The sequence below is a fragment of the Giraffa tippelskirchi genome, chromosome 4 (assembly GCF_054371585.1).
Source record: "Giraffa tippelskirchi isolate mGirTip1 chromosome 4, T2T-mGirTip1v1.2.pri, whole genome shotgun sequence".
Taxonomy (NCBI): domain Eukaryota; kingdom Metazoa; phylum Chordata; class Mammalia; order Artiodactyla; family Giraffidae; genus Giraffa; species Giraffa tippelskirchi.
In genome coordinates this window covers 166,796,032-166,809,445 of record NC_137278.1, presented here as the reverse complement: position 1 = coordinate 166,809,445, position 13,414 = coordinate 166,796,032, and the positions used below count along the sequence as shown (strand labels likewise).

Below are 13,414 nucleotides of genomic sequence, written 5' to 3'. Positions count from 1 at the left end.
CCGGCGGAGGGGGCGCCCGGGCTGGGAACCCCCAAGTCTCTTTCCCAGCCGAGCGAGGACAAAGCCCCCTGGCCGCCGGCGCGGCCTAGCCGGCGCTGCACAAAGGGCGAGTCGCGACACGCTTCCATCCCCCTCCCAGCTCGGGGTGGCCCCGGGCCCGGGAGGCGGGCGAGAGGTGGGGGGGGAAGCCCCGGCCGCACCGCCCCTCGCCCCCCTCCCCGGGGGCCGGCCCGCGCGCCGCCCCCGCCCCCGCGCCCGCCCAGTCTGCGCGTCCTCCCGGGGAGGGGTCTGGGGGCGCGGCGCCCCACATAACACTCCCTCTCCTGCGCTGGAGCCACCCCTCTCCCCTCCCTCCTGCGAACACCACCGCCTCCCTTGCCACCGCCGCCACCTCGCCCGACGCGCCGCAGCTCGCCGCGGCCGGTGGGCGGTGCGCGGATCGTGCGCGCCAGGGGCGCCAGATGTGCCGTCCCCGCCGCCTCCAGTGACCCAGCCGTAGCCCCGGCGGGAGCCGGCCGCCTTCCCGATGCTGCGGGGGCGACCTTGAGCGCGCCCCGCTTTCTCTCGACTGGGACCCCGACACCGCGAGAGCCGAGCCCGGTCCTGCCCTCTCCGGCCCGGCTCGCCCCGCGTTCGGACATGGAGGGGGCCGCTGCGCCCGCAGCCGGCCCGGACTTGGGGCCGGGGGCGCCGGGCTCTCTGCCGGAGGCGGGGGCGATTGCAGCCCCCTTGGCGGCGGCCCCTGAACCCAGGAAGCCGCACGGTGTGAAGCGGCATCACCACAAACACAACTTGAAGCACCGCTACGAGCTGCAGGAGACCCTGGGCAAAGGCACCTACGGCAAAGTCAAACGGGCCACCGAGAGGTTTTCGGGCCGAGTGGTGAGTTGGGGGATACTCGGGGGGCTCGGTCTAGACGTGGCTGGGAAAGTAGCGCGCACGCGGCGGGGTTTGGGGGGCGCAGCAGAGGGGGGTCTCTGGTCCGAGAGGGGGCTTCCCCGGAACCCCCAGACAGATTCCTCACTCTCCCCCGCCCCCCCGCCCCAGACCCCGTGGCTCAGGCGTGTCTTTCTCCCGAAACACTTGTTACATCCTGTCTGCGCATATTTTGGGGGTTTTGATCCCAGCAGCAAAGTAGTGTTTATGATTTGCAAACACTTGCACCATCGGGACCGTTGGGGTCTCCCTCGCGGGCACGCATTCATGCCCTGGAATGCCTTATTGCTGTAACTCCACACAGAGCCACATCCGCAGCTCGGAGCTGGTTCGCCTGGTCCCGTATCCTATAGATGAATGAGACCCCCCCTCTCCCCTGCATCCTCCCAATACCCGTCGCCGCGGTGCTGAGGTCGCTGCAAGCGAGGACGGACTCTTGCCTGTTTTTAAGAGAGAAGGTTAGGGAATAGAAGTGAAGGTTCAACCCTCATGCCTGAGGGTTGTGACAGTTTGCTGCTGGCTTCTGGGAGGACTGAAACGCCTAGGGCATGGACAGCCACACTGAGTTGCAGATTCATTTGCCTTTCAGGCTCCGGCTGCAAGACTGCTGTATTGTGTAAGGGGTCTGACCCAGCCGCCCCACTCTTTGTGACAGCTGTAACCCTGCCAGGGTCCTAAGGCCATTTACTCGGCCCCAAGTAACGTCTTGAGTGCTTTGGAATCTTTGCATTGTCCCAACCTTGGCTTGTTGTCATTTTCCTTTCTGCAGAACAGGCCCTTGCAATCCACGCTGCTTGTGGCTAGAGGGTTGGGTTCAAAGTGACTGACTATTGCAGAAAGATTTTGTGTGGTGTGTGGCAGAAAATTAACATGGTTCTTTGATTTTCAGCGTATCAGATGGATTTTAATCGATTTAGGGCCAAAGTCAGGAAGTAATTATGGAACTCCTTGTGTACACTTGTGGGGAGTGTTTGGGGGCCCAGGGTTGCTTATAAACTTAACAAATAAATGATCACAGAGGAAAAGAGAAATGGGCTGCTGAATAAAGTAAGTGGTGGGTTGATGTCAGTATTTTTCTTTTGCGTCTGTGCAGTGACAGTTCTGTGGACAAAACCTCGCGCCAATCAGAAAGTTCAGCCGGCCCAGTTCTCAAATATTGGTTTATCTGGATAATTTCTTCATTCTAGGCTTCACTCTTTGGGTTGATATAGCTTTATCCTAGATCCTAAAAATTCAAGTACTTTATAGATTAACTGGAAATTTGAGAGATTGTACATAGTATTTTAAAGCTGTCTCTCATCAACAAATTCTATAGCAAGTAGTCTAGAGGGCAGGTGCCGTTTTTGTAGATTGAAAATTTTCAAGAGGAGATGCAAAAATGTCCTTTAAGGAGCACACTCGGTCTGTGGAAGAGGAGGCTGAGAAACGTGCGCTTCATTCATGCTTTTTGTCTGAGGTGATATTCCCCAGGCTGGATGTTGAATAAGCAAAAACTAAGCCTAGCTCCTTGCTCATGTTGTCTTAATAGCTGTTGAAGAATCACGCTGGGAAGTTCGAAAGCGGAGTAATGAAAACCAGACGCGGTTGGAGCTGCAGGTTGAGGATGTGAGCTTGTGAGGGGTTGAGTGGTAAGGGTGTGTCTGGGATCTGTGAGGGGGCACAGACTCCGGAAAGCTGAGTAGCTTGCCGCCAACTGCAAGAGTGAAAGCTTGTCTTATGGCAGACATATTTCTGAGCTTCACTGGGGCCTCAGGTATTCCCTCTGATAGCTGTCTGATCCACGGACTAGGATAGAGCGAGAGGGATTGATTGCATCAGTAGGCGCGAGCCTGCCTTTCTCTTGTGGTGGGTGTCTCTTTCCCTTTATTTGCAGAAACTCGGAACATTCCTTCGGGATTTAATCGAATGGCCACTAGGGGGCGCCCTGAGAACGGAAGAGGCTCATTTCACAGCAGCAAGTTGTTGAGTCCTGCTCTGTTGTCCAGCCCTCCGTTCAGTTTCCCATTGTGCTACTCATTACAGCTCAATCTCTTGTTTTACTCAAAGATTATGCAAAGATTCTAAATCTGGTAGCAGATCCACATCCAGAAACTGGCAATCCCCAGACTGCTTTCTACCTGATAGATAAGCCTAGGATGTTAGCAAAATCATCTAAGTAGATGCATTAAGCAGATGAGAAAACTGAGATTGGGTGAAGGGAAGGCTTCCTTGACTTCAAGTCCGCTCCCCCCCTACCCCCCCCCCCCCGCCCCCGCGCCCCCCGCGAAGCACACTGCTCACAGATGGTGTCAGAACTTAAGCGAGAAACAGAAATTGTCAGGTGGAAAATCCCTATGCCTGACTGGACAGAAAATAAAACAAACATTAAAAAAAAATTGGTCAGCAAGTTGTTCTTGCCTGTTCAGTGCTTGGTGACTCAGAATCTGTCAAGAGCAGCAAGAAATTTTCATCTGAAGTGTGACTTTGGAGTTTTCTTCTGGTTTCAAGGATACACTGAATATCCACTTGCTTTTGAGGTGCAGTTGTGGAGAATTCAGAGCACATTGTCTCAATTCTGCCTTTTAGGTCTTTGGGTAGAATTGCGAAGTGACGCTGTATTTTCATTTGTACGCACGCCTTTCCGAGCACTTTCCACGAGGCGCCTTGCCTTTCAGCTGCTTTGCCAATGCTAGTGGCCCAAGTAGAGTGCTGGGTGTTAGGCTGCCTGAGATGCTATGAAATCAGCACCCTTGAGACAGAGAATTGTTTAAGAATCTTTTGGCTTTTAATTGCACGTCTGGAAGGGCCTTCTGAGTCAAACAGCACACCACGGAGCATCAGCATTCTGTGAAAGGCAGTTCTGAAGAGAGAGGTTGCAGAATCAGGAACTTGGAGTCAGCTGGTCCAGCCCTCTATGTGGTCCAGGCATTCTTCAGGCATTCTTTTCATCCCAAATGTAGTCTTGCTGCTACTGTCTGAGCAGGTCTATGGGAAAGGATTCAAAGTGGCTTCTTCCAGAGTTCACAAGCTGCACAAGGGAGGCACTCTGGCAGAAGGACTAAGAGCCCTGGCTTGTATTCAAATCCTGACCGATTCCTGACTAGCTTTGTGACTTTGGGCAAGCTGTGTAACTTTCAGAAGCCTCCACTTCCTCATCTGTAAAATGGGCTAATATAGTACCACCTCATGAACTAGTTGTGAGAATTGAATAAAATAACCTATGTGAAAGTGAAAGTCAATCAGTCGTGTCTGACTCTTTGCGACCCCATGGACTATATAGTCCCTGGAATTCTTCAGGTCGGAATACTGGAGTGAGTAGCTGCTCCCTTCTCCAGGGGATCTTCCCATCCCAGGGATCAAACCCAGGTCTCCCGGCATTGCAGGTGGATTCTTTACCAGCTGAGCCACCAGCAAAGCCCTTAGAAAGCCTCAAAGGGGGAAATTAGCAAATTCAGCTTCTTTTTTTTTAGCAGATTTCCCCCCCCTCATTTCTCTTGGACTTTCATTTAGGTTTTAAGACCATCAGAGTGGCGTGATGCATTGGACAATTAACTCACTCAGAGAGAGGTAGGAGAAATAATCAACTTTTCAGGTTAATTAGGGAAGTGCACCCATAGGAAGCCAAGACCGTCAGCCAGATTCTGATAGGATCTGAACACATTTCTAAGGCCTTGAATTTGGGCTTTGTTTATTGCACAACTTTCATTTTCATACAGTTTCGGGCAGGGCTGCAGAGCGAGCCCCTGTGTTATAGCATGGCATTTTCTTTGAGCCAAGCTCCCTGGACCCTCAGGCTGCACTGAGCATTGCCAAAAAATCCAAGAGCAAAAATAAACAACGTTTTGGGGAGAGGTGTTATGCGATTAGCTCACCGTCAGCTAAGTTCAGCTCTCTCTCTGCTCCAGGTTATCTCTTATGAGTAGTATGAGGTGTGGTGTGAGCAGGAAGCAGGTCTCTGGGAGGGTCTGGCATGGGACTGGCAAGGCTGGTGGGTCAGTTGTGCTCCCAAATTGCTATGATGCCATGGGATGGGTGATGAAGCATCCTCACCCAGCAAAGGAGCTGATTTGACTAAAAGTGGGTGTTTTAAGCACTGGCCTAAAGTTATTCATAGCTTGGTGCTGGAAAACTGCAGCTCAGGAGTGCAAATTAGTAAGCTGGCCTGTTGAACCAGGGGTGTATGACTGTCATATGCAGGGTGACTGGGGTACCATATTGCAGCTAAGGCCCAAACCCAGTTTTAAGGTATAAGGGACCTTGACAGATGTGTAGTCCAAACTTTTCATCCATCCTTGAGGTGAGAAAAATAAGGCACAGAGTTGTCAAGTGACTTCTCTGAGGTTGCACAGCCTAACTGAGTAGGCTGAGTCTAGAAAACCTGATTCTTCCTTTGGTATTTCTCCATCACTCATTTAATTAATCTTTACTAGAACAAGACATGATCCTTACTCTTAAAGAGTTTATAATCTAGTAGCAATGATGAAATGTACTTACAAATATTGAACTAATTCTGCTCAGTTCAACAAAGATTTATTACCATCTGCCATATGCTTCTCACCATGTTAAATTCTGGGGCATACACATGGATAAGACCTGAGGAACTTATAGTCTGGTGGAAGAGACAAGGGTGAGCAGTTGCTAGGCAGTGGGTACCTCTTCTGTACAGGAACTGATTACTTCCAGAGATTTTCAAGTTGAAACATAGCTCATTGAAGATCAGTTCATTAACTTGAGTGTCATGCTAGATAGGAACATCCCCTCCCTCAATTGTCACAACTGCTCTTATTACTACCAGCCAATATTTTTGAGAGTTCAGGGTATGTCAGACTGTGCTAAGTGCTTTACAGACATTTTCTCATGTCTGATTGTCACCATTATCCTAAGAGGCACGCACTCACCTTAGACCCATTTAATAGATGGGGAAAACAATACTTGGGGAGTTTAAGTAACTTGCCCAGGGTTAAGTAACAAGGAAGCATCAAACCAGTCTATTTTGAGGCCCACTGCTGCTGGAGACATGGAGAACCTTTTATCTTTGTTGCACGGTGGGTGACCTCTGGATTTGGATGTGGTGTTTTGCTCACGTTCCAGAGAACTAGCCATGGGGAGATGCTTCTTCTGGGAGGTTTCTCATTGTTCAGGAAGGAGATTGAGAGAGGGCCAGGGAATAGGTAGGATTAGGGAGGGCAGGGCTGTTGAAGATGACCCTTGATTTGTATTTCCAAAGACCAAAATATGGAAGCTTTCAGGCAAAGGGCAGATTCCAGGGTGAGCAGGCCAAATCTCTTGGAATGCAGGCTTTATGCTGGGATGCAGTAGGAGGCAAGGCAGGTAAGATAGCAATAGGGGGATAATAATAATATTTAATAACAATAAATAATAGCAGCTAATTCTTCTTGAGTGCTTATAATGCGCCAGGTCCATTTAACTAATTTAATTCTCATAACAATCCTGTAATTGTCTCATCTTCCAGATGAAGAGGCTGAGTCACAGAGAGGTTTGCTAGCCTGCCGAGGTCACATACTGCAGCAGAGCCGGGGTCTGGACTCAGGCAGCGTGAATGTGAAGACTGTGGCCAGCTCCCTTCCCCTAGGTGGGCTGAGCTGGGCTCTGATCACAGCGGGGCTCCGAGCCCAGGGGTCTGCAATGCTGGCTCGGAGCAGGGAGCCAACCTGGAGGTTTTCGCAAGAGTTGAGCTGTGAGAAGATAAAGATCGGAATGGTGTCAGGGGTGGGGAGGGGGGAGAGATGTTTGCTTGTTGAGCCACGAGTCTGTTTTAATGAAGCAGGTCCAGGAGCGCTTCTCCTGGACACACATTGAGTTCTTTGTGTCTTCAGCAGCCTCAGGTTCTGGAATCCCTTGGGGCCCTCTGGAGGTCAGCTGGTTCACTTTCCTGCAACAGAAGTGCTCCCTCACCACTCCAGGATGTCTGATCTCACTTCCTCCCAGGAAGCTGCAGGAGATAAGGATTGAGTTAAGGTGTCTTGTCTGCTGACAAGTCCCATCCAACCATCTTGGACCTGCTGTCCATGCCTAACAGTGCCAGGCACATAGGAGGTCCAGGGCAAAAGGCTCATGGGATGGCACAGAAGGGAATACGATAGCGAGTGACTATTTCAGAAGGTATGGGAGCTGTAGGTCATCACCCCTGACCTCAAGGAGCTTTCTGATTTATGGGCTTGAAAAGACAATGGCTGGAAATGAATGGCGGGTAATATGGCAGTGTCTGCAAAGCCAGGCAGACCCTTCCCTGCTCGGATTCCCATTCGGTCTTGTGCTTGTGGAGAGGAGAGAGCCGTCCTGGCTGTGGCTTCTTGTCCTCAGTGGCTCCGGAGTCAGACAGCCTAAGTCTCATTTGTCTTTCCCACATGAAAGTCTTGGAGCATCTGTAAGTTATGATTTGCGAAGTATCTGCTTTAAAGCAGAATGCGTTTATCATCCCGCCAGCCCAGACGACACTGTGCAGTGAAGGAATGAGAAGATCCCAGGCTCAGGGCCCAGGAGGGGCCGGACCAGATGACCCACCCGTGAGTAGAGTCTGGCTGTATTGATAAAATTCTCTGGAAATGGTCCAGAAGCAGCCAGATGTTGACTTCATAGCGAGGCTCTTTGGTAAACTTTTAACTGCATGTTCAACCCAGGCTGGGCTAAAGATTCCCTATTGTGAAGACACAGCCTCCACTGGGGTCAGCCCATCTTTTCCTTTCCATCTGGCAAGGTATATTTCCCGAGAGCTTCCTAAAGTGCCCAGGACAGTGGGAAGTTTCAGAACAGAATATGACAAGTCCTGCCATGGAGGTACTGAGGACTTAGTTGGGGCCTGTCATGAGCACATCTGGAATAACTGAGCAAAGCACAAGGGGGTTGTATGAATGAGGAGGAAGAAATGGCTGTAGAATCAGACAGACTTGGGTTCCTATTCTCCCCTGCGGCTCAGCACCTGGATGATCCTGGGCAAAGTCGCATATTTCCTCTGAGCTTGTTTTCTCTTCTAGAAAATAGCGGCTGCCAACATCCAACCAAGTGGGATTGCCATGAGAAGTAGGACTGGGAGCCTTCTGATGCAGAGCTTGTGCATATTATGCTCTTGGAAACCAGAGCTAGTGAGAAGTGCAAGCAACGAGCACCTTGGTGGCCTTTTTATTCCTGGTCGTGGCTGTCCCTGCTTTAAACCCTCCCATGGGTGGCCGAGGACTTAAACTCTGGATTTGCCACATCCTTCAAGTCCTGCCTGGCTGTTCAAACTCCTGCTTCCATATCCTCCTGTCTTGGCCCTGTGTCGGTTTCCTCCAGAGCTTGTGGGTTTGATGATTTGTCTGTACACACTCTCCCCTTCCTCCCCCATTAGGAGGGAAGCAGGGTCACTGTCTTACCACTGCATCCTGGCCTGTAGCCAGGCAATATAGTAGATGCTCAGTATGAATGAATGAATGAATGAACAAACAGCTGCATGAAGAGTGTACCAGCAGTCCTGAGAAGGGAGGGGTCTGTGGAGGTGGGAGGCAGCAGGGAAGGCCCCTTGGGCCCCCATCCTCCCCCTTTTCCGGGTCATCCCTTTCCTTACCACCCTTTGGACAGCTGTGGAGGGCCGGCCCAGCACGGCCAGGTGCCTCTCTATCACAGCTCTGCACTGAGGCTGCAGGGAGGAGGAAGGGAGCCGATTCCCACCCTTGGTGGCTGCTTCCTGCAGTTCTTTGCAACTCTCTGGCCTCCCTGGTCACTCCTGCACTTCCGGGAGCCGCCAGCAGCAACCCCCCCCCCCCCCCCGCCACTGCACCCCCCAATCCCCAACCTGTCTGAGAATCCCCGGTGATCAGCTCTTCGAGTAGGCAAGCTTGAGATGCAAAATGCATTTGCAAGATTTTCAAAACATTTTCTCCCTGGGTAGTAAATCAAGTACTTAAAGAATTGTAAACCAGCTGGAGTGCAGAGTTAATGTATGTCTGGAAAAAAACACCATCGTGATTTGCCTTTAAAACTCGAGAAAAGAATTCCACTTGGTTTACTTTCATTAGAGGTATTGAAAGGCAGCCCGAGGTGTTCAGTGGGAGGGTGCTAAGAGGCTGCATGGTAGGTCCCCTCCTTCCCTGGAAGGGAGGGAAAGGGCGGTGTCCAGATGGCTCAGAGTGCAGCTTGCATCTCTGTGGCCAAAGGGACAATTCCCCAGTGTAAGAAAAGGGAGCTGCTGCTTTGTCAGTGTTTCCTTAAGACTCCATCCCCTCCCCATCCCATCCCGCTGGTGTCACACTTTGTGTATTGCTAGTTCTTCTGACTCTAAAGCCACAGAGGCAACTGATGGGTGCAGGTTGGAAGGAATTCTTGCTGGCAGTTGTTATTTCACTGTGATTGGTCTCAGTTCATGTATGATTCACCCCAGCTGCCAAGGACACTCATACCCCCAATCTCCTACAGGAAGATGGAAGGAAAGTGTACAAAAGGGGTGGTTCTGAGTCTGCCTCTGGAGCCAGGCACCGGGGTTTGAGACCCTGCTGTAACCTCCTGTGTGAGACTCACTTTCTGTATCTGTGAAATGGGGAGTGGTTGTTAGGATCAACAAATTGTCTGTCGAGTTCTTAGAAAAGTGTTTTGCCCATAGAGAAATGTTATCCTTGAAGGAGCCCTCTTCTTGGGAAAGGCAGGACAAGGTCTCAGCCATCTTTGTACCTCCAGCAGCCTGGGCATGGGATAGCACAGAATAGGTGCCCCAGTGTTGAATCCCTTTTCTTCACCTATAAATCGAGAGACCAAGACTAAATGCTCAGCAAAGTCCCTGCCAGCTCATAGGAAGAGAATCCTGGGATTTGCTGAATGGAACTGATGAAACAGACTTCATTTCCTCTTGCCTGGGTTTTGGCAGGAGGTCTCTTTGTTGCGGGAAAGGGAAGTATCTTCGGCTCCCCAAACCCTTTTATTTGATTGTTTGGTGCAGGCTTTGTCAAGTGTAGGGAGAGCCTTCATTTCCTTTCAGCTCAAGGCAGGCATTGCTTTTTAAGCTTGTCTATAAAGTGGGTTCTGGACAACCCATGTGAGTTAGAAAATACTTTCAAAGAAGCTATCAGTTTTCTCAACTATAAAGTGGTGTGATAGTAGAACCTATTCCCCAGGTTGTCATGGACTGTGCCAAGAACAGTGCCTGACATGTAGCTGGTTGTCAATAATTATAGGCTGTTATTATTATTCGGGATTCAGAGGAAGGCAATTTCATGTTCTGCTGGGTTGCTTGACGGGATCTTCACTCATTCCTTGGGTACTTTGAGTTTAGGGGACTTTGCCTTGGAGGCTGGAGGCCTGTGGCCGCCTCTGCTCTCCGTTGTGCATTTGGGTGTCCCCGTGCTTTTAGCAGTGCTGGGGGGCATTCGGCATCCAGGGAGCTCCTTCATCCTGGGGACAGGTGGGTGGAGGCAAGACTTCAAGGAGGAGGCCCTCTCCTCATGGAAAGGCATGTTTTTGGCAGCCTCATTTAAAAGGCAGAATAGATGCTTATGTTTACTACTCTCTCATCCTTAAAGATGAAATCACACCATCAGACTCACCTCTGTGGAGCACTTTATATCCGCCAGCCCTTGGGGTAAGTGTGTTACCTGCATCGTCTCACTGAATTCCTGGTCATTCTTAGACCCTCCCTCCTCCCACAAGAGAGATGCTATCACAGCCCCCGCTTTACTGCAGAGGGAACTGAAGCCCCCAGGGATACACTGTCTGTGACGACCTGGGGATGATGGCCGGAATGACACTCACGTCTGTCTGAGCTCTCAGCTGTGACCCTAGATGGCTTCCAAGAAGTAGCAACAGCTGTCAGTTTTCCTTCTGCCTCTCCCAGGTCGCACGTTTAAACATATTTATGCACATTTTGGCTGAGCTCTTGTTCTGTGCCAGGTACTGTGTAGGCACTAGGAAGGCCGGGGCAAGGGGACAGGGTACAGCCTCTGCCCCAGAGGAACTCAACCAGCTCTGGGTTCTAGAACATGCAGCTACCCTTTGTCATTTCTACATCCCCAGCCTCCCAGCCTTTGTGGTGTACACTTACCCCTCCTGCCCGTCTATTGAAGGAGACCCATTCCCTGTTGTGTGTTGTTTTTTTTTCCTTTCTCTCATATCTTAGAATTTCATCTCTTTGTATCAGATACTTTCATTATACAGCCTTGACTTTCTTGTTATCAATTAGAAGAGATGCCAGCAAACTTTGAGAAGCTCTCAGCGGTCCTTGATGTAACATTCCAGCTTATCTAGCTCTGGGTAGATTAGAAAGTGAATCTTTCTCCAACTAGCAGAAGCCGTGGGAGGGAAGAGACTGAGACTTGGGTTGACCTGGTGAACTCAGAGCCCAGCACGTGGATGTGTTTGAATGGAAAGGCAGGACCATGATGCACCCGCTCAGGAGAACCTCACTTTGCATCTTCCTCACAGTTAATTGATCTCTGTTTCCCAGGCAGAATCCAATGGAATGCTTTGAGAGGGAACCAGTATGTGAGTGGGCATGCTGGCAGCTGGTGGTATCAATCCTGGAGAGGAGAGCTATGAAGTGGAAATCTCCACTGATTCGTAGCCACCTTCTTGAATGTGTAGGAAGGTCCAGAGTGGAAGGACGATCCTTTCCCTAATGATCATAATAGCAGGAAACACGCATTGGATGGTGCAGTGTGCCAGGCACTGTTCTAACCACTTTAGGGGCCTTCTCTCCTTTGAACCTGCATTATTAGTACGTTCATTTTGCAGACCAGGAAGGAAAGGCTTAGAGAAGTCACATGATTTGCACAGTCACAGAGCTGGGATCTAGGGCTGGGCTGTCTGACTTCAGGCTCAAGGTGGTAATCGCTGGGCTCCATGGCCTCTCACGGGTGTGGATCCTTGGAATCTTCTGCAGCTTCCTGCTTTGGTTCTTCACACACACTTGGGGGCCGGGGGTGGAGTCCCACTGAACCCAGCCAGACTCACTGTTGTCTCCAGGCTTGTGAAAATAGCAACTGGAGGAACTTGTTTCTGTGAAGCCGGCTGTTCCATGTCTTACTCCTGGTGCCTGGTTCCGTGTCTGGTGCACGGGAAGAAGGCAGTCCATGTTGGTTGAATGGCTGTGGAGTGTTAGGAGTCTGGGGATGTGGTCAGGAAGCTTGGGGGCTGGTTCCTCCATTGCCACCATGTGAGCCACGTGACCTTGGGAAAATTATGTCCCTTTTTCTGTACTTCTTCAGCTACTTTCTCTGTGAGATGAGAGTTCTAGGATTGATTTGGACTTCTACTCCAGCCTCGTCCAGATTCTGCAATTGGTGAGTCTTCAGGTCTGGTCTCCAAACTGCTTCAAAGTGGGAGTCACCGAATCCTCCGTTGTTGGTCCTCCTTCCCTGGAAGGCGGGCTCTACCAGGGCTTGGATTTTCACCAGTTTTGTTTCCTGGTGTAGCCCAAGTGCCTCGTACAGTGCCTGGCAAATCAGTATTGTTGACCTGCCTGTATGCATGCCTAAATGAATGATTGCAGGTATCTCTCTTGCTGATGAAATCTCAGGATATCAAAAACTCTGGGGCTAAAGCTCAAGAAGAAAATGAAGGGCAAAAGTACCATTTTCCAGGGAAAACACCCTCTTTATAAAGCCAAGATGCAGCCGAGATGGGGACAGTTTATTATCCCTGCTAGCCTAGGGATTAGGGAGGCAGGCAGGATTCCTCAATTTTTCATCATCTGGTGATGCTTTTTGCAAACCACAAAGAAAACAAAACAAAAACAAAAACTCTCTCATTCCTCCCCTCCCCGCCCCATCGCCTCCTTTAACTTCAAGCTGAAAGAGCCCTTGCTGCTTGAAACAGCTCATGAAGGAAGAAATTATAACAAATATTTTGCATTTCTCTGGTGGCGGCACAGTCTGAATTCCTTTCAGCCCCACAATGAGTTCTAATTTTATGAAATGTTTGGATTAGCCACCAATTTTCCGGTGGAATTTAGGAGGCTTGTATTCGTACTTACGCTTGAAGCGAAGAAATCTCGTAAAATCCATGCAGGGCCCAGTGGGACGTTGTAGCCAAGGACAAAATGACCGTCAGTGGAATGATGGGGACGAGAGAGATCTCTTTGGCAGCTGTGGGCAGGCTTGGTGGATGATGGTGTGTTTTGGAACCACGGTCTCTGGGGCTTGGCCGGGCTGCATACCACTTCCAACTGATCATGGCCTATAAAAATTCCAGCCCAAGTACAATGCCTTGTACCTGACCTTGTTCTTTCGATTCCCAGAGCCAGAGAATGTTAGAGCATCTGGTAATTGGGTGAGAGGCATTTGATAACACATGGTGCTTGACCGCCCCCCTCCCGCCCCCCCCGCCCGCCCCACCATAGCACTGAGTGCCTTGTGTTATAATTTCCCGTTTGCTAATCTCTTTCCTCCTCCAGACCTGCACTGTCTCTTGTGGACACATGTGCCTATTAAAATTAACATTCATTACAATGAAATAAAATTAAAACCTTAAGTTCCTTAAGCCACATGGTAAGTGCTAGATAACCCTACGGGGCTAG

At 50.4% G+C, this 13,414-nt stretch overlaps 1 protein-coding gene across 1 annotated transcript in view; it reads left to right on the top strand.

The window, feature by feature from the left end:
• Nucleotides 1-211: 211 nt before the first annotated feature.
• The window catches only part of NUAK1 (NUAK family kinase 1), a 73,797-nt gene continuing 60,594 nt past the window's right edge, over nt 212-13,414 (top strand). Inside the window, exon 1 of the mRNA XM_081591254.1 lies at nt 212-882. Within this exon, the coding sequence (XP_081447380.1) occupies nt 640-882 (243 nt within the window). The 5' untranslated portion in view covers nt 212-639. The remainder of the gene's footprint in view (nt 883-13,414) is intronic.